This window comes from Ictalurus punctatus, chromosome 23 (genome assembly GCF_001660625.3).
Source record: "Ictalurus punctatus breed USDA103 chromosome 23, Coco_2.0, whole genome shotgun sequence".
NCBI lineage: Eukaryota > Metazoa > Chordata > Actinopteri > Siluriformes > Ictaluridae > Ictalurus > Ictalurus punctatus.
In genome coordinates this window covers 9543978-9564123 of record NC_030438.2, presented here as the reverse complement: position 1 = coordinate 9564123, position 20146 = coordinate 9543978, and the positions used below count along the sequence as shown (strand labels likewise).

General features: G+C 38.1%; 2 protein-coding genes across 2 annotated transcripts; both read left to right on the top strand.

Annotated features, from left to right (window-relative positions):
- Positions 1-566: 566 nt before the first annotated feature.
- Positions 567-6058, top strand: eif5a (eukaryotic translation initiation factor 5A). The gene is made up of 5 exons (XM_017453707.2): positions 567-585; positions 1928-2117; positions 3642-3746; positions 4404-4535; positions 5094-6058. Exons 2-5 carry the CDS (start codon positions 1950-1952, stop codon positions 5154-5156), a joined length of 468 nt encoding a protein of 155 aa, XP_017309196.1. The 5' UTR covers positions 567-585; positions 1928-1949; the 3' UTR covers positions 5157-6058.
- Positions 6059-9747: 3689 nt separating this feature from the next.
- rpl22l1 (ribosomal protein L22-like 1) lies at positions 9748-11899 on the top strand. The gene is given in 4 exon segments (NM_001200754.2): positions 9748-9779; positions 10814-10918; positions 11100-11221; positions 11668-11899. Coding segments are annotated over 4 exon segments (378 nt in total). The 5' UTR covers positions 9748-9770; the 3' UTR covers positions 11810-11899.
- The last annotated feature ends 8247 nt before the right edge of the window (positions 11900-20146 follow it).

Genomic DNA, 20146 nt, shown 5'->3' with positions numbered 1-20146 from the left:
CTAGCTAACATTAACTAAATAAGGTAATGTTTAATCTTAGCTAGCTAACATTAATTAAATTAGGTAATGTTTAATCTTAGCTAGCTAACATTAATTAAATAAGGTAATGTTTAATCTTAACTAGCTAACATTAATTAAATAAGGTAATGATTAATCTTAGCTAGTTTAACATTAACTAAATAAGGTACTGGTTTATTTGAACTAAATTTAAGCAAAGTAGTGTCTAAAGTACTGTTGTTGTTTTTTTTTTTGCTTTTACTTTATTTAAAAATTCTCGACAGAATGTTTATTACACTGAAGAACACTTTATTGAACAGAATGAACTGTTTTGACATTTTTAGTGCACAAGTTGTCGCAATTAGAAAGTTGACTGTTTTGGGGTTGTTGTTTTTTAGCCATACAGCCTGTGTGTCTGTTATCTGACCAGAGGAGGCGCTGTTTCTCCACCTGTTTGGGGGCACGCTGCGGTTGTGTGTGTGTGTGTGTGCGTGTGTGTGTGTGTGTGTGTGTGGCCCCGCCCACTATACGGGTGCTGCAGTAAAATTGGGCGCGCATGCGCGCTGACATTCCTTTTTTTTCTTGGAAGTAAGTATTGCATGGCGCGTGCCTTTCTCTTGTGGGAAAAACCTGTGAAATTTATTTAATATAACCGTTTAAAGTGTCACTCGGTCTGTTGACGAGTGGAATTCGGTACCGAAAACAACGCGTCGCTTTTGAAATTTGTAAAAGTGTATAAAAAGAAAAACGCGGTGTTTATCCCCGAGTTGTTTGAGGAGTAACTAAGTTAGCTAAGTGGCTAACATACCGCACGCACGAGGCCTTCCGCGCGCTCAGGTCACAATCACAGTATCATTGAAGCGGGTTTTAAGTTGATGATTTATGTCATTTCGGGGTTTATAGCGTTCATGGCGTCGTTTAATGTGGTTAAAATGTTTCCCAAAGTAGTTGAAAAGTGTTGTTTGGCTATATTAGCGAGCTAGCTGATGATAGATTTAGCGAAGAAACGCAAATTACTTCAGTGTGTTTGAATGTAAGTGAACGTACGCGCCCGTGAACAGCTCTTTACCTTGAAACAGGTCTTCATTTAAACGTTTAAACGACATTTAACGAAAGTTCCAGGTTATTGTAGTGTGCACATTTTAGCAAACCCCTTTCTTTCAATGCTAGTTAAGAGTTAGCTAGGGAGTTAGCACCCTCATATGGCCTTATATCTCGGGTGTTCTGAAGTAAAGTTGAAGTTTGCAAAATGCACCGGTTTATCATCTCCATTTCCACACATGTAATGAAACATTTATAACGCAGAATAAGAGTTCAATGTCCTGAATGTTGCTGTGGAGGTGGTGTTTTATAACGGCCGGCCTCTGGGCGAGAAAAGGCAGCACCATGATGCGGCAAGTTCGCGAGCCTGAATATTTCACTTTATATATTAGAAGTTTATGTTGGAGTTGTGTGTCTACATTGAAACCGTTGTGTAAATGATTTAAATGATTATTTTTTGTTGTGGTCATTGAGAGTGGATGATAATTAAAGCAGCATTGTGGAACCGCTTGCTGTGATGACGTAACCCGGTACAAACTTAGGCACGAGCTGATGGTCAGTGTTGGGGAGACACCCCGTTTCGTGCAATTATTTTATTTATTTTTTAATCATTTTACTGTGCGTTTTTGAGTATATTAGTCTGCATTTACTAATTAAATGCATGTGTAATGAAGCACCGCTCTCACTGCTGAACTGTGGTTCCAGCCCCAAAATTACACTTCTGCACCAGTATTGATGGAATCTGCACCACTGTTCTGGCTCCTGATGCACTTGTTACTTGTGTTGCCTTTTCTAGCCCATGCTACACCCAGCCTTAACCCTGTTTTGTTCTATAATCCACTTCCACCCCAATAGAATCCTGTTCATAGTCTCTTCTTTCTTTCTTCAGTGCCACTTGATTAGATCCCACCATGGCAGATCCAGATCTTGATTTCACCAGTGGAGACGCCGGGGCCTCTGTGACGTACCCGCAGCAGTGCAGCGCCCTGCGCAAAAACGGCTTCGTGGTCCTGAAGAATCGTCCCTGCAAAATTGTTGAGATGTCCACTTCCAAGACCGGAAAGCACGGCCACGCTAAGGTCTGGAGGAGGTTCCGAGTCGTTTTTTGGGGGGCACACCCCCACTATATTTAGTTTTATTGACACGTTGACTAAATTCTGTCTTGTGGAGCTACATCAGTGTTAAAAGGATGTAATATCGAGTCAGATTTTTTTAAATGAATCTATGTAATGCATCCTACTGTCCTCCAGCTGCAGTACCTGTACAATGTCTGGCTCTGGTTGCCTTCATCATCTAACCATTAATACAGAGTCCGGCAGCGTTGACACATAATGTTCATGAAATATTTACTGTCTTTTAGAAGTATCTTTAATGCACACATCATTCAAGTTTAAACCAAATAGTAAGGTGCAAACGCAACTAAAGGTATCTTCAGGGAATTCAGTGTCCTTAAAATTCTTTAAAGCTGTTGTGTGTGTTATGTCGAACGTGTGTATATTTATGGTTTGCATTGGGGTTTAATTTTTTACACAGCTGTGCGTTATCCCACCAAGAGGCTCGTGTCTCGATTTTCCCGCGTGATTGATGCGCTGACGCGGCGTCCTCGTTTTCTCAGTGAATGACGTATGTTTTGAGGTCATTCCTGTGAAATCAAATCTATTGGTGTGGTGTTCTGAGCTAATTTTATACTTGTATGGCGTTTACATCAGTTAATTGACTGAAAAGAGAAAAAGGCTGAACATTTTTGACCTAAAAGATTTAATAGGTGTAGAACGGTGTGTAAAATCTAACAGTGATTAAAAACGCAGTTCAGACACTTTGAGCAGATCAGCAGTAAAAATGGCGGCTGTGAGGAAACGGGTCACGCTTTCTATCAGGGCTGTTAAACAGATTTGTGAAAGGACATCTGTGTTTTAATGTTTACTGCATCGTTACCCCAGGTGTGGTTCTGTTTTATAAGCACGGGGTGCTCCCAGATTTGGTGCAGTCATCTGTATGTAATTAAATATTTCTACAGGTGTTGATAGCACAGGATTTTTTTTTTTCTTTCTTTCTTTCTTTTTGCGTAAACTTTAACATGGCTGGTAGAATATCTCGGGAGAATTCTCGTCTGCAGACTTGAATTTAATCCTGATTTTAATGTTATAATATTTCTTAAAGGGTGAAATGTGTATTTAATGTATTGCACCAGGGCAAACGATGTGACGAGCGTCCTCAACATCTCAACGTTTGTGATGCATGTTGTGAATTCTACAATGTGTGTGCATAGGTTTGCATGCATCCTGCAAATAAAATTAGAAAAACCTTAAAATAATAAAATTAAACACTTAAAATGTTATACTTGTTTTAAAATGCTCATACAGTAGAATGAATCAAATCAAAGCTGGTTATTGTAATGTTTGTTATATTTTTAAAAGGGATCATGACATCTGTGAGATCTCAGGTGTGTTATGAGAGTTTCAGTATTACGTTATCTCCTGGTCTTAGTATTGTTTGTTTCGTCAACGAATATTGATTTGATTCACTCTCAGCCCAGTGACTCAGTTCCCTAACACTTTGCTCTGTGTAGAGTTTTAACGTTAATCCCGTTCTCGTCTGCGCAGGTTCACCTGGTTGGGATCGACATTTTCACTAATAAGAAGTATGAAGATATTTGTCCCTCCACCCACAACATGGATGTGCCCAACATAAAGAGAAACGACTTCCAGGTGATTTTAATATGAACTCTACAGCGCACTGGAGTGTGTGTGATGGAAAAACTGGATGTTTGTTGTGTTTGGGTTAATTTGAGCCTTTCACAGTTAACTTTCCAGCCCTTGCAGAAACATGTTTTATTGGACTGTTCTACTGTTTAATTGAAAGTAGACAACATTATGTACTAATCTAATTTAAGGACTTGTTTAACAAGATTTTACCAGAAAAGGTTTTAGTATTTTTTTATCATATGAATTTATTTTATTGTATTTATGCAACGCTTGTAATTTTTGTAAGTCCATTTTTGCCATGAAAATAGCCACAGATGCTGACATGGCATTAAAAACTACACTACTCGTCCTCCAACCACTGCAGAGGAAAAAGTGGAAAGCAGATCTGTTGTGGCATTCAGTGGGTAGTTTCAGATCTTTAACAAAAATATTAAATAAAAATAATTTTTTTTTATGGGATGCTTCATGGCGAAAATGTGCCGTATTCCTAGGACATGGTCCGTTATGTTAATATAAAACAAAGTAATTCCTTTATATACTTTTGATGAGTAAATAATATTTGCAGTTCTTTTCACAAACATGTAATTGAACCTAACCTGAATTTTTTTTTTTTATTATTGTTATTTTTTTTTTTTTATTATTATTTCTTTTCCTTCTCAGCTGGTGGACATTAACGAGGGCTTCCTGTCTCTCATGATGGACAACGGTGATGTGCGCGAGGACCTCCGTGTTCCTGAGGGTGACCTGGGCAAGGAGATTGAATCCAAACACAGCGCTGGTGAAGACATGATGGTCAGTAAAACACAGAATTCTGCTTTCAAATTAATGTTGAATAGAGTAAACTTCTAAATCTGTTGGTTTTTAAACTTTCTCCTGTTACACAGAACAAAGCACTTAAATATTTAGGAAGAAAACTGAACTTCTAAAGCCTGTAAAGTTTAAACATGCCATTTTGTAAAAAGTTCAGTATTCTGGAGTTGTGACTTCTAATTAAATAAATTCAAGTTTGAATTCTGAAAGTCTTTTCTCCTCCAGGATGCAGTTAAAGACATTTGAGGCTTTTTATATTTAAAAAAAATGCAAGTTTTGGGTTTGTTTTTGTTTTTCTAAATGTATGTTTTTAAGCAAAGGTAAAGACCCATGAATTACAAACAGTAAACATGATTGCAGATATTTCCTTTACAGTTTAAATGGCAGTGACGATATTTACGATCCCATGTTAACATTTCTACAGAAATACTGTGATTATAATCAATTATTGATGCGCTCTGTGTCTACTCTGACTGACGTGTCCAGTCTGTCTCTTCTTTTCTTTTATTTCTGATTTGTGGTTGTCTGTGTGTTGTGTAGATTACCGTGCTCTCAGCAATGGGTGAAGAGGCCGCAGTCGGCATCAAGGCCTTTACCAAATAGGAAGAGCGAAAAAGAGAGAGAGAGAGAGACTGGGCTGCTCAGGCTGCAACATGCACCACATTAAGATCTCCTGCTTTTTGGTTTTGTTTCTTCACCAAAGCTCTGGCCTTCACACACCATCTCACAACTCCTTAGTCTTTTTTGGTGTGTTTTTGTTTGTTTTAATCCCTGTTCCTCCTTCCAGTTACTCTTCTGGACTTTTTTTAACAACTTCATTTCATTAGCTTATTGTTTTGGCATTCTTTTGGATCAGATTATTTTTTTAGGTTCTTTTAGGTTATGATTAAATATTTTTTCATTCCACTGTTTTGCGATCATGATGTTGGTCTGGCCGTTACATTCCTGAATGTTAAAACGGGATCCATTTGCCATACACGCGTATAAATAAATAAATGTATACACACACAACATAACATAACATGATTACTTTGCAGAATTGATGCCTTTCAGTGGAACATACACGCAATGCATTTTAAAGAAGGGGAAGAAACGGCCTTCACTGACACTCACATGAATTTTTATTTCCCTTCACTGCCTTAAGGGTGCCATACCCCCTCCCATTTTATTTTTAAACTTGTCTTGTCCTGTATCCGCACTAAGGTCAGTTCTCTTGGTTGATGCCTTTACCCAAAGTGAGATGAGTGTCCTGGTAGTTCGCACTTTGTAGTACTTTGAGCACTACTGGAAACACATTCTTTAGGTTTTTTATTAATTTTTTTTTTGTTGTTTTTGTTTTTTAGTAAAATCACTAAGACAGAAATAAACGTCATTGGAATTTCTAACTGCCGGTCTCTATTGTGACTTGGACAGAAGGGTGTGAGGGCCATGTGCGAGTACCTCTGTAACGCAATAGCAGCCTGGTTCTGGCTGTCAGACAACCTTAAATAAAGTGTTGAAGCCTGTTGGTGTCTCGTGTTGAAGGATGTTTATGGGGTTTCCGTGTTTGACTTGGTGTGTGTCGTGGAAATGCTTTTGTTTGCTTCATCTCCGTCACAGTAAATAATTATAATAGTGGTTTTAAAAGCCAGAATGTAGTGAAACTACTTTATAGTGGTGTGGGGGAAGAAGTTTTAAAAAACCTCTCTGGTTAATGAGTTAGTTCACTGTAGAGGGGAAATGAGTATATATATTTTTGTTCTTGTTTTAAAGGTCTGAAAGCTTTCAGGTTCTAAATTAGGTTTTTGTCTCAAAGTGTTTAAACCTTTTTGGCTTCTATTGTTAAACTTTTGAATTCTTTATAGTTTCAAAGGTGTATTTAACTGCAGAAAATATAAGTGTTAAAATGGAACCTGGAGCAAATAGTGAACTTCATACAAGAGTCTCAAGGAAGAAAGTGCAGCAAAAAAATTTTCGTATTGTTCACAGGATCATGAGTGAGAGTCACAGTTCAGGTGTGTTAGTGTCGCACCTTTTGTTGAAGTTCTGTAAGTATTTGGACAGTAACAATATTTGTAATGTTGCCTCTACACCACCACAATGGATTTGAAGTGAAGTAATCATGATGTGATTGAAGTCTCAACTTTTAGTTTTAATTAAAGTTTTTAATAAAAATACAGCTTTAGCTGGTTAGAAATTACAGACTTTTTTTACTCATTAGGTTGATAAGGCTGATTGGCAGGTTTATGGACAGGTGTGTCATGTTTCCTTGTTATTTTATAACAAAGGAGAGAAAAGGTCTGAACTTGATCCCAAGTGTTTAGTTTGAATTTGGTATCTGTTCATGAGAACTCTCAATACGTGGTCTAAAGAGATGTCACAGCAACTGAAGGAGACCATCATTAGGCTGAAAAAAACAAAATAGACCTGTCACAGAGACAGCAGAAACTTTGAGTGGCCAAATCAACAATATGGTACATTCTTAAAAAGAAGGAATGCCCTGGTGAGGACCTTTCACAACATCTAGCCAAGACGAGAACATTCTGGAGGAGGAAGGCATATCTTAGTCAAAGCCTGCAATCGAGATGTCTTCATGAACGTAAATACAGGAGCTCTACCTTGAGATGCAAACCTCTGGTAACACTGAAGAACAGAAAAGCCCGATCAGACTTACTAAATAAATAAATAAATAAGCCTGCCCAGTTCTGATATGAGATGAACTTGTACCAGAAAGGAGAAGGACAGGAAGAACTCCTGATCCACAGCATCCCACATCCTCTGTCAGACATGGTGGAGGAAGTGTTATGGCGTGGGGATGTATGTCTGTCAGGGGAACTGAGTCACTGGTGTTTATTGATGATGTGAGTGCTGAGAGAAGGAAAAGGATGAAGTCTGAAGTGTATAGAGCTTTCATTTCTGCTCAGATTCAGTCAAATGCTGCAGAACTGAGGCACGGAGCTTCACTGTTCAGACGGATAACGACCCAAAACGCACCGCGAAAGCAACTCAGGAGCTTCTTAATGTAAAGAAATGAAATGTTCTGAAATGTCCGATGACCTCGACCCAATCGAGCTGCTTTTCACTTACTGAAGATAAGACTGAAGGCAGAAACACCCACAAACCAGCAGCGACTGAAGACAGCTGCAGTAAAGACCTGGCAAAACATCAGCATTAATCAGCAAACTATCGATCATAAATATTAGGATTATTTTTAATACTTGGATGCAAATCCTTTACAGTCAGTGACGTCCTGAAGTCTGGAACCCATGGACGTCACTGACTGTAAAGGATTTGCATCCAAGTATTAAAAATAATCCTAATATTTATGATCGATAGTTTGTGAAATTACTTTTGAGCCTGTGAAAATGGAGGGACTCTGTAAAAAAAAAACCCGGCTGTAATTCCTAAATGGTTAATATAATATTTTTGTTAAACTCGTTGAATTAAAGCTTGAAGTTGATGTTTCAATCACGTCCTGATTGCCTACTTTCAAATCCATTATGGAGGTGTAGAGAGGCAACATTACAGAAATTGTCCCTGTCCAAATACTTCTGGACCTAACTGTATATCACTATATTTAATATTAATATTATTTTAACTTTTTTTCTAGTTATCTATGCCCATTAAAAATGAAAAAGTGTGATTTCTGTCTTCATTAGGAATCACAATGAGATAATTAATTAACCAATTCTGTCGTTCTAGTTTCTACCCAGTGAGACGGATAATCTGCCATGCTTATCTGCTCAGGAAAGGGTTTACGATCGGAAATAAAAAATTATTTGAAGAAAATTGCTGATTTTCTTTTTTTATGACCTCAAGTAACACCAGAGAAACGAATCAGTCAGGAAAGGAGCTCATAACAATTTAACTGAAAATATAAAGTATAAAAAGGATTTTTAAAAAAAATTTTTTTTAAAAGTTGCATGTTTCAAACATTTGTGATTTCTTTATTAATTAGAATTTGTTTTGTTTCTATTTTCAGTCTAACTCAGGTGTATGATGTATGAATATAGGATTGAGCCAGGTATGTGTGAGACATAAAAACCTGCAGTAAGCACTTTATTCCTGAGAGAGAGAGACTGTGTGTGTGTGTGTGTGTGTGTGTGTGTGTGTGTGTGTGTGTGTGTGTGTGTGTGTGTGTGTGTGTGTGTGTGTGTGTGTGTGTGTGTTTTCTCCACTCTGCTCTCACACACTGCTGGAAAGATGAGTCATGGTGCTGTAATAGCTCAGCCCCACGCTTTGTGGACTTTATAGTTAGGCATTTTCTGGTTTCATCTGCTCGGACTGATCTGGCTTATATTTAACATGGAATAAAATCAGTTCGAGGAAATGTGAGTCATCATTCAGACAGAAATTCAAGTGTTTTTCCACCTAAACATCATGCTCTGATCTGGACTTTACTGGAAGAGGAAAGACATTAAAGTCTGCATGAAAAAAACTAGAAGTGTGAAGGAGTGCATTAGAAAGCAGTTTTAATGTAATAAAATGAACAGAATAGCACTGTGACTGTGTCAAATAACTATACAAATTAAATGATCGTTAATTCATGTTAATAATTGTGCAGTTTATATGAAGTTAAATGTCTATATGCAGAACATACAGGTCCTGTTCACAATCCCTTTGTCTAAAATCATTGTGTAATTCTGCAGTGTTTAGGGCACGCGATAGGCGGCAGCAGTGAGGCAGGTTTCATCCCACTGACTGTAAAAGAACCTGAACATTCACACCACACTGCTACTGGGTTCTGGATTGCGATTGGTCAGAAGGTGATTAATTATTTATAACAGCAGCTCTGACGATAGTGCAGCTGCATATCAAAATTTATGTAACATGTATGGAAGGAGTCTCCAGTGTCAGTGCTGTGTAACAGTCAGAGGTAAAGCTGTAAGTTTAAGGTTTTTTAAAGATGTTTCTTGTAATATAATAATGGAATCTGTGAAGCCAAAGGCACTAAATGTATTCATTAGAATAAAGTTTATTTGTCTTCATCATTTTTGTTCTAAAAGTTAGCACTTAAAAATAAAATCTACTACAGAAGACAAAAACATGTAGGATTTAATGATTTAAATAGAAATTAAATAGTCAAATGAAGTTAAACTGTAAATTATTTTTACATATTGTATGGTTCATAATATAAATGGAATTTTAATAAAGGGGGCGGGGATTCTGCCGCCTGTCTCTGTCAGCGAAAGCGCATGCGCATTGTCGTCACTTCCTTTTCAACGCGCTGGCTTCAACATGGCGTCGGTATGTATGTGCTCTGAAACCGCTTTTACCCAAACCCCTTTTATTTAGTAATATATTATTGGCGGTTTTGTAGTTACAGCGGTGCTTTGTGTTAGATATTTGTCAGTAAACATTTATTTGTAGTTTAATTACGACATCGGGAAGCGACGGTATTTCATTTCGACACGTTGCTTCGAGATAAGCCACGTGCAATGAAGAGACCGGATTCATCAGATCCATAATATCCATAATTATTATTCATAATAATAAAGTAGTTAAAAGCACTTACTGTAAGTTAATCTAATAATAATGTTATATTAAGGAAAATAGGAATGTCTCGCGGTTTAGTTTGATTTCCTTTCTCCGTGACTTTAAATGATTTCACATGGAAAAGAAATATATTTAATATCCAAAATATGAGTATTTACACTGAACTAACACATATATAATGCACATAATATATATAATATGTGTGTAACAAACCAAAAAACTCCTTGATGTCGTTTTTATTATACATTTTTTAAATTTCATATTTTATGAGAAAAATTGAAGTAGCAGCTTTCAGTAAGATTCAGCAAGTGAGTAAAAGTAAAGGTTTTGGTGTAATAAACATTATTGGTGATTATGATTGGTACAAAACTCGAATAAACCTAAAAACCTGAGCAGATGTAAACATGCAGAAATGAATCCTGAGCAAAAATATCAGAATGTAAACTGACATAAGAGCGTAAATATCATGTGAACGTAAATAAATATGTAACTATTTATTCAGACATGAGTCCTAAGCACAAAATATTATAAAATGATCAACATTTTAATGTCATTAATGTTTATCTAATGCATTTCTCATTAATGGCGTCAGCTCTGCTTCACAGTTCAGTCATGAAGTAAAGTTTAACACAATGAAAAGATGAATGTGACGAGATTTTTTTTTTTTAATGATTTTGATGACACTCGTCTGGTTTTTCTTAGAAGACAAAAAGATTAGATTGAAATGTCTGAAGTGTTTTTTTTGTAAAGCAGTTAAGTTTCATTTCTTTGTAATGTTTTTCCAGAAAAGACCACCTGTATCGAAAAAGAACAGGAAAGGAGCTGCATGGAAGTTCACGTTGGACTGCACGCACCCTGTGGAGGATGGCATCCTCGACTCGGCCAACTTTGTAAGGATGATTGGTGTTTGAGTGTTAAATATTGAAGCGTTTGAATATAACTGTGGTAAATGTTGACATGATTTCAGGCTCTTGCATCACTAATACTGTGGGTTAACTAGGGTTCTCTTCCCTAGTGTAATAGCTAGGGTTCTCTTCCCTAGTGTGTGTCATGTTGTTGTGTCACTAACAGGAGACGTTCCTCAGAGAGAAGGTGAAGGTTAACGGCAAAACTGGAAATCTGGGTAACATGGTGCAGATCGCTCGGCAGAGGAACAGGATCAGCGTCTCATCAGAAAAACAATTCTCAAAGAGGTGAGAGTGATGAAGAATCAGAGCAGAGGTAATGCTTCTGTTAATTGTAAACGTTTGTACCCCCATGATGGTTTTTGAATGCGTGTATGGACCTACCAACAAAGAAATATATAATTACCAGAAGTTAGAGGTGTGTGTGTGCGTGGGTGGAAAGAATCCAGTAAACACCAAGGCTCGAGAAGCTGTTCAGAGGATGGAAAAGAGTTTAGACAGCTCTTAACATGTCCTATTTGGCCATTTTTGTTGTTTATAAAACCAAACACATCAAGTGTGTTACTGTAAAGTTAGCTATTGTTTTTGTTTTATCATGGGGTGCACAAAATTTTGCACTCAAGCATCCATTAAAAAAAAAAAAACATGTTTCTGAAGATTTAGATTTAATGATAATTAATTGAGGAGTTTATACTTGAATCTGTCTGAATGTGAACGTATTTTTTTTCCTTCAGGTATCTGAAATATCTCACCAAGAAATACCTGAAGAAGAATAACCTGCGAGACTGGCTGCGTGTGGTGGCGTCCGATAAAGAGACGTACGAGCTGAGATACTTCCAGATCAGTCAGGACGACGAGTCTGAGACGGACGAGTGAAGCAATCGTGCGGGAGGAGGATGGAGCAAATCTCAGGCTTTATATCGAGTTTGATGATTATTTGTTAATAAATGGACGATTTACGTTAAACCTGAATGTGCTGTATTTTTTCCAATAAAAAAAAAAAATCTACATTTTAGTGTAAAATAAGGTGAGGAGCACTGTACATAACAGACGTACCAGATCTGTGACTTGGACATTTAGATGAACGATATTAAAGTTCTCCTTTTTATCCATTCAAGCCAAAGTATTTAACTTTTTTAATACAAACAGTAAACACACGGTCTGTGAGCTGTAGTTAGGATTAAAGTTTGGTGAATGAACAAAATTTGAACATTGATTTTGTATATTGTATATGACCTTAAACGAAAAGAGAATTTTAGGAATTTATTATGAAGTTTGTCTCTTACTGAATTTTATGACTTAATCTTTTAATGAAGAACAATTTTATGAGAAAGAAATAACAGTTTAATATTACTTTATAAAAATCCACAATGCTATAAAAGAAAAAGTATTAGAATATTTTTTGGCAGTCATGGTTTTCTGGTTTAATATCCTTTTTTTATATTTAATTTTGTCCCTTTATTGCTCCTTATTGTTTCACATCTTATTTTAAAAAGTTTTCCTGAGTGATGATGCAGCTCTCGAGTTCGAGACATGACGCTATCTAAATATTAGATTAGATTTCTTTAGCAGTACTATTAAATGTGGCACAGACATCTACAAGAAAGAAAAGGAAAATTGTTCTGGTTCATGGTTCCTCGAGGTTCCTGCTACAGACTTCAAAGGGTTTTCATCTTTAGTCTGAATTTCTATTGACTTTAGATTGCAAGTCATCACGCATAAAACAAGATTTGTTTTTAACAAGATTTGCACTAATTTACTTTGAAATAATCAAATGAAATTGCCTTTTGATCTCTGATGATTGTCCTGAAGAATCTCTTGGTGTGAAAATGTTCAGCTAGGTGTTAACTTCTCCTAAGAGGAGTCTTCACACAGAGCTGAGGGTTCATTTGGTCTTTCATCATGTTGATCAGAGTGGAAATCTCATCAACAACTTTAACAGCTCAGGAGTGAGAAGAATGGTGTGAGAGCTCTGTGGATGGAAGATGTCTCCATAAATACAGAGAAGTTGGCTTTTTTACATTTAACCAAGAACCACACTACAGCTGGTCATGGAGGTCTCAGCTGAAGAGATATGGACAGGAATGAGTAGAAAACGAATCCGTGGACGCTTCCGTGCGACTCTTGCTGGACTTCTGGAGCTTGAAGTTTTAAGAGTGAGGCACAAAGAGATGGTGGAGGTGGCGCTGGAGAAACAAGAGAGTCCTGGTCACTTAGATGATCTAATAACATCGCAACAAGGACGATATCGGTATTGGGTGGAAGAGAGTTTTTTTAGGCTGAAACTCAAACGTAGTCTCTCTCACAAGAACCTCACAGATGTTGGAAATTCCAGAACGTTTCTGGACTCGAGAAGAATGGATGCACATCACTCATCTGAAGATCTACAAGATCTCCACAGTCATGAAAGTGAAGATAGGCGGTCAAGGGTGAGCTCTGGATTCTGCGAGAGTCAAAATGATGCCATAAGTTCTCTTTCCACTTCTTTGGCTTCGTTAAGTCACCAGAGCACTGACAGTTCAGCAGGTTACGGACGTGAACTTTATACAAACTCCTTATGGAGGTCTTGTTTATTAAAAAACAAACAGGAACAAACGAGGAAAGGTGATACCATGAACCCAGGCTTTTCACAACTTGTGGTTCCTGAAGCTGGATTATTATCTGTGGTGGATCTGTACCCTGATTCCCACTGGCCTGATATCTCCGACATCCTGCAGCCGCAAATTGTCCTGGAACCGTCCTACAGATCTGATCTGAGAAGTCTTCAAGGCTCAGAAGTTTATCGTTATCCTAGTCCACTCCATGCTGTGGCCTTGCAGAGCCCGCTCTATGCGCCACAGAGCCCAGAGCACAACAGGAAGAAGGAGAGATGTTCTCCAGGAACTTTTATCTCCAAGACCAGTTCCTTGCCAAGATCGGATTTTGTTCATGGACAGAGGAGAGCTTCTGAATGCACCCGCTCCCGTCCAGACTCTCCCACCACCATGCAGGCATTCATGCCCCTAACTTCTTTTCCTGCTCGTTTAGAGAATCCCCAATGTGAGGAGATCGTTTTGAAGCGAGCACGAGGAGAAATGTCGAAACATACCATGGCAGAGTGTTCAGGAATCACCTCATGGTTGAGGAGAAGCTCAGCCTCACTCCATCGCAAATGTTCAATGGGCAAAAGCGGGACATCTTCATCTTTCAAATCAATGCTTTTCCAGAACAGAGCTACAGGAACATCAGAATCTGGACCTCCAAGATCTTCACACTCTCCTAGTCCAAGATTCAGAGGACGACTCGGAACACACAAGAACCGACTTAGAAGACACACAGCTGCTTTGACCAACATGAACATTTTTACAGAAAGTAACGGGACTTTGTTGTGTTAGAACTTCAGCTGAGACAAGCGTGCTACATCAGCGACGTTCCTCTGAAGTTCCTGAGGTTTTCATGACATGTCTGCTGTAGAACCAATGAGCCAATTTGCTGAAAAATTAAAGAAGGACCGGTCATATTCTGGCACATGATGGAAAAAAAACTGCCCAGGAAGTTTAACCTGTTCTACGTGTCTATGTGGAACCTGAAAATGAAACTCTCTTTTATAGGGTTCTACAGTGGGTTCCTTCTAGTAAAGATTTCTCTAAGGATCTAGAAGGACCCTTTAGGGTGTTAGATAGAACTTTTTGTCCCTAATAAGTGTGTAGTCTGCTTTATTTGCACTGTTTATACTCAGAGAACTCTGAGTTTAAATGTATGTTTCCAGAGTTTTCTGTAAGGTTCCTTGAGGAGTGTTCTGCACCTGAGACAATCCAAAGAACCATTAAAAGATCTTCCAGGATCCTATTGTTATTGTTGAGTCCAGATTCTCCTAAATGCATTAGTGTCCTCTATTACATGTACATTTATAATTTGATATTACTGTGATAATGATGTTACAGCTTTTTAAATAATATTTGTCCTTATTGCTGTTTAAAAGTCTTTATTAAACTGTAACAACTAAAATATTTGAATGGGTCCTGAAAATAAAATGAAATTCAATTCAGTCACATGTTCCACATAAGACTGTTAATCTCATGATTATTAACGATCCAAAATGAGATGTTGTTCTCTTTGAATGGTCTGAAGTGGACAATGGACTCAGGACAATGACGAGGCTCATTAACACTTGTTGTGTTTAAACACAGCCACGTCGTTATCTCTGATTAATCCCTCAGGAGGAGACTGAGTCCTGCTCTCTTTATTCACAGAGCTCACAATACTTTTATCTTTAGAACCTGTTGTGACACAGGACGTCAACGCTGACCCCTTCCTATGTGTACTGTCATTCACAGCATACATTTACAAACATTATTAAATCTTTATTATTAAAAAACCACATCAATTGAAAGATCTTAATCTTACGCTTCAACATAAAGACCACTTTTACCATTTATATGTCTGTTTTTGTGATAACTCGTCAGACTTGTGCCTTTGCTTTCGTAGCTTCTCTGTCTTGCTGTAGATCAGCTTTTATATATTTATATACAAATGAAGAAAGAGTTCAGTACAGCACATTGTAATTATTATAAAATTAAACTTCTCTCACTTTTTTCTTTTTCATTTTGATTAATGTTTTCATTTAGAAAACAAACTTCAAAGGGTCTTCTTTATAAAGAGACCACTATCATGCATGTAGTCCAAAAGATGTAGTCCATGTCGCCTCCTGGTCTGTCTCCAAAGTGGAGGAGTATGTAGGGTTAACCCTATAACCCTAACCCTAACCCTTACCCTAAACCTAACCCTTACCCTAACCCTAACCTTTACCCTAACCCTAACCTTTACCCTAACCCTTACCCTAACCCTAACACTTACCCTAACCTTTACCCTAACCCTAACCCTTACCCTAACCTTTACCCTAACCCTAACCATTACCCTAAGCCTAACTCTAACCCTTACCCTAACCTTTACCCTAACCCCTAACCCTAACCCTAACTAGCTGTTTTCCCCCAATGTCCAAATCTACAGTGTTCCAGAAGTATTAACACAATCAACAATACAGTTAACCACATACCAATAATAATAATAATATAAAAATCAAAATAATATTAGAACTAATATGAACAGTGATAAAAGGCTATTAGATATAAAGAAAAAAACAATTTCTCTTATTATTATTCTGTTTTGTAAAACGCCTTCAGAATAAAACACACTGTTCATATGAGTCATTTTAGTCATCTGTAGATAAATCAATCGATTCGGTTTCCTTTGGGTTCTTCAGTTTGTGTAGAACCTCTCAGAGATGAATTTAAGCAGAACTCCTGTAGAAAGCTGTAGAAGTTAAGGACTCGTGAGGAAGCTTTTGTTTTCTACGTGTAGTTGTGTAAAAATTAAAATTGAATTCTAAATAATTATTCAAGAATAAATTCAGAGAAAAAAATTACGTTGTGTTATGTAATGTAATGAATCTTCTGATTGTTTATTATTTCTCGCACTGCGTGTCCAGGAAGCGTCTCGGAGTTCTGGTGGATCCAGCAGATGTCAGCAGAAATCCACGTTTCAAGCCGTGATCTTCAGCAGTACAAACTCTATCATTTTAATTCAGTATTTCAGTGTTTATTGAACTTCCTCCAAGAAACATTCAGATTCCTCCTTTCTGCTCATCACCGTCACTGTTTCTTATCCAAATACTTTTTCACACCTGAACATTTCGTACAAACGTCTCCAATTTATCTCCATGAAAGTTTTTTTTTCCTTTAAGAGTTTCAGGAGGAACGCAGAGCTTATGGAAGTGTTTTGTTGGAGGAGATGTGAGATATTCCCATGTGTGATGATACCTACATTCCAGCTGCAGATAAAAAGACTTTTCTCAGAAATAAATGCTGGAATAACAGGGAAAAGGTGCAGCTGGGATTTTATGCATCTGACCTCGCTCCAGAAACCTGCTGCTGGTTTTGGGAGGTTGAAATCCTATTAGACTTCAATCCAGACATAAAGCACAGAGATGATGATGAGATCACTGACAAGAGATCAGAAGCAGTTTTATTTATTTATTCATTTGATATATTTTGGCTTAGTGGTGGCTTAATGGTTAGCACGTTCGCCTCACACCTCCAAGGTCCTGGGTTTGATTCCCACCGGGGCATGTGTGTGTGGAGTTTGCATGTTCTCCCTGTGCTGCGGGGGTTTCCTCCGGGTACTCCGGTTCCCCCAGTCCAAAGACAGGCATGGTAGGCTGATTGGTGTGTATGAATGGGTGTGTGAGTGTGTATGTGATTGTGCACTGCAATGGAGTGGCACCCTGTCCAGGGTGTACCCTGCCTTGTGCCCCATGCTCCCTGGGATTGGCTCCAGGTTCCCCCTTAACCCTGAAAAAGGAGTAAGTAAGGTGGATGGATGGATATTTTATGTCAAGAAGCAGTTTTCATTTGGAATATTCTGATTATATTTGTGGTGAATAAATGTTTCAGGATCTGGTCATCCCGGGTAAATAATACAATTAAATCATATAATTGAGATTAAGACAATAAGTTATTAACTGTTGAAATGTGCAGATTATAATTCCTGATTTTGGTACAGAATTTTAAAAAAATGTAATCAAAATGTTTTAGACGTTATTCCTGGACATCAAAGCTTGTGTTACTTTCTCGCTTTCTCTTTGCATGAAATTATTTTTGTTGACCTCTGTCACTGAATTAAAGTGTTCTGTTCATTATCTTTGTGTTCTGTATCTCATTTAATTGAATTATTTTCTGTCCTGCACAGTTTTGATCAAACAAACTTCAAACAAAAACGTGTCTGATTCTCAGAAAGGTTTCTTTGATGGCTTACCTTTAACATGGCTGTGTACCTCTTGCTAAAAAAGAGCTCAGTGTGTGTGTGTGTGTGAGTGTGTGTGTGAGTGTGTGTGTGTGTGTGTGTGTGTGTGTGTGTGTGCATGCCAGGGATCAGAATGTTTTGTACTTTGGCCCAGTTTTTACAGCATGCACTTAATCAAACCCCGCTCCTGTCCGCACTGAACAGACCTTAGGCACGGAATCTAGAACCTTCTGATACACACACGGTATCAGATGAAGAGTGGAATGTAAACACCCTTTATTATAACAATACTCATCATCATCATCATCATCATCATCATCATCATCATCATCATCATCATCACAGTGCTTTTATGAAGCTCTTAGTGAACTGCTGATGTAGTTAGAGTGTCACCATAGCAACAGTGAGTCATCCAAGGCAGATACCCAAAGCAGATACAGGAACCGAGCAGAACATCCTGAAATACTGCAGTCCGGCTCTCTCACTCTGACCCTCACGCTGTGTTCAGTCCTCTGTAGTGATTTATACGACGTCACATTTAACGTCAATTCTGTTGTCATTATAGTCACACTGTCCTCACATCAACATCACAACTCAATTCAATTCAATTCAATTTTATTTGTATAGCGCTTTTTACAATAGACATTGTCTCAAAGCAGCTTTACAGAAATATCAACATGGTATACAGATATTAAAGGTGCGAATTTATCCCAACTGAGCAAGCCACCGAGTGGCGACGGTGGCAAGGAAAAACTCCCTAAGATGTTTTAAGAGGAAGAAACCTTGAGAGGAACCCGACTCAGAAGGGAACCCATCCTCATCTGGGTAACAACAGTTAGTGTGAAAAAGTTCGTTATGGATTTATATGAAGTCTGTATGGCGTTAGGAGCAGCCGTAGTCCCAGCAGTCTGGAATTAAAGAAGATTTGAGCTCCATCCAGAGGCAGAAAGGATCTGGATCTCTAGTATCTCCATAAATTCGTGTGGGGCTCGGCGAAAGGAGAGAGGGAGAAAGTAGAACAGAATCTAGTCAGGGTAGACTTGAGTAAACAAATACGTTTTAAGCCTTGACTTAAACACTGAGACTGTGTCTGAGTCCCGAACACTAATAGGAAGACTGTTCCATAACTGTGGGGCTCTATAAGAGAAAGCTCTTCCCCCTGCTGTAGCCTTCACTATTCGAGGTACCGTCAAATAGCCTGCATCTTTTGACCTAAGTAGGCGTGGCGGATCATATAAAACCAAAAGGTCGCTTAGATATTGCTGACAACATCAGTACCTGACCTCAACCTCACTAACACTCTTGTAGTCACGCCCTGAAATCTAGTGGAAAACCTTCAGAAGAGTGGGGGAGGTTATTATAACAGCAAACAGATGCGGAATAAAGCTGAAACAGGAAGTTCAACTACACATATGAGTATAATGGTCAGGGTGCACATACTTTTGGCTGTGTAGTGTATGTAGAAGCAAACTTTGTTATCAAACGAGCTCTGAATCAATCCTGTGTATAAACTCGAGCATTCAGCCAAGTGTGAAAAGCCGAACTGAATGAAAAAACTTTCCATGCTAGATGACTTTTAATTCTGCTTTATTTTTCTTGTAAACTGTTGAAGTGAGTGTTTATGATAACTATATATTTATGTTTATGATAATATCTATAACACTGCATTCATGTATAGGCTTTCAAACGTCTCTCTCCAAACAATATGCTGGTACAATGGCAGTTTTAATGGCTTTAATGGCTATTGTGTTTGTTTCTATGTACACATTTCTGTTCCTGATGCCTCATTCAGGCAGCAGCTGCCCCCCCCCCCCCCCACACACACACACACACACAATATACAGACACTATGCCATCCATCCTGCTTCATGTGTCCATTTTATCCCTGTAAGAACAAACAGAAGCAGAGTGGTTCATACTGGCAGTGAGACAATACGATCAATCATCATCCTCATCGCAGGTCTTGATTCATAATGCAGGAGATCTGATCATTTCTTAATCCTGCTCCAACTTAAACAATCCTGAAACATCAGAACTCAGAACTTTTACAGCATGATTAATGTTTATGAGGAAGGAATGTGAAAGTGAATTGTTTATCGCAGCGCAGCGGGTTTTTACTCCTGAAACCGTCACCATAGCGACAGGTCATCTCGAGTGGAACCTGAGACCCACTCGAGCCTCGAGAGCCGTTCTCCAGAGGGAATTAAAAATAAATTAGGTGCCACATCCCTGATCAGACCAAACACACCCTCATGCTGCCTCAGTTTTTAATCGATTGCTCTTTTACTCAGTTAAAAGCTGATGTTCTAGATCCCAGATTTTGAATTTTTTCACAAGTTCAGCTGATAATGAGCATAAGCAAAAGAACCCGAAAAAGTGTAGCGCAACCAGGCTCTTATGAGTTCTTAATGTTAATGTTTTTTTTCTAATTGC

What these genes read in the sequence shown, in the direction of transcription:
- eif5a (XM_017453707.2), top strand. Translation starts at nt 1,950, where the DNA reads ATGGCAGATCCAGATCTTGATTTCACCAGTGGAGACGCCGGGGCCTCT. An exon ending in GAAAGCACGGCCACGCTAAG is followed by an intron (nt 2,118 to 3,641) that starts GTCTGGAGGAGG and finishes TCGTCTGCGCAG; the next exon opens with GTTCACCTGGTTGGGATCGA. An exon ending in GCGCTGGTGAAGACATGATG is followed by an intron (nt 4,536 to 5,093) that starts GTCAGTAAAACA and finishes TGTGTTGTGTAG; the next exon opens with ATTACCGTGCTCTCAGCAAT.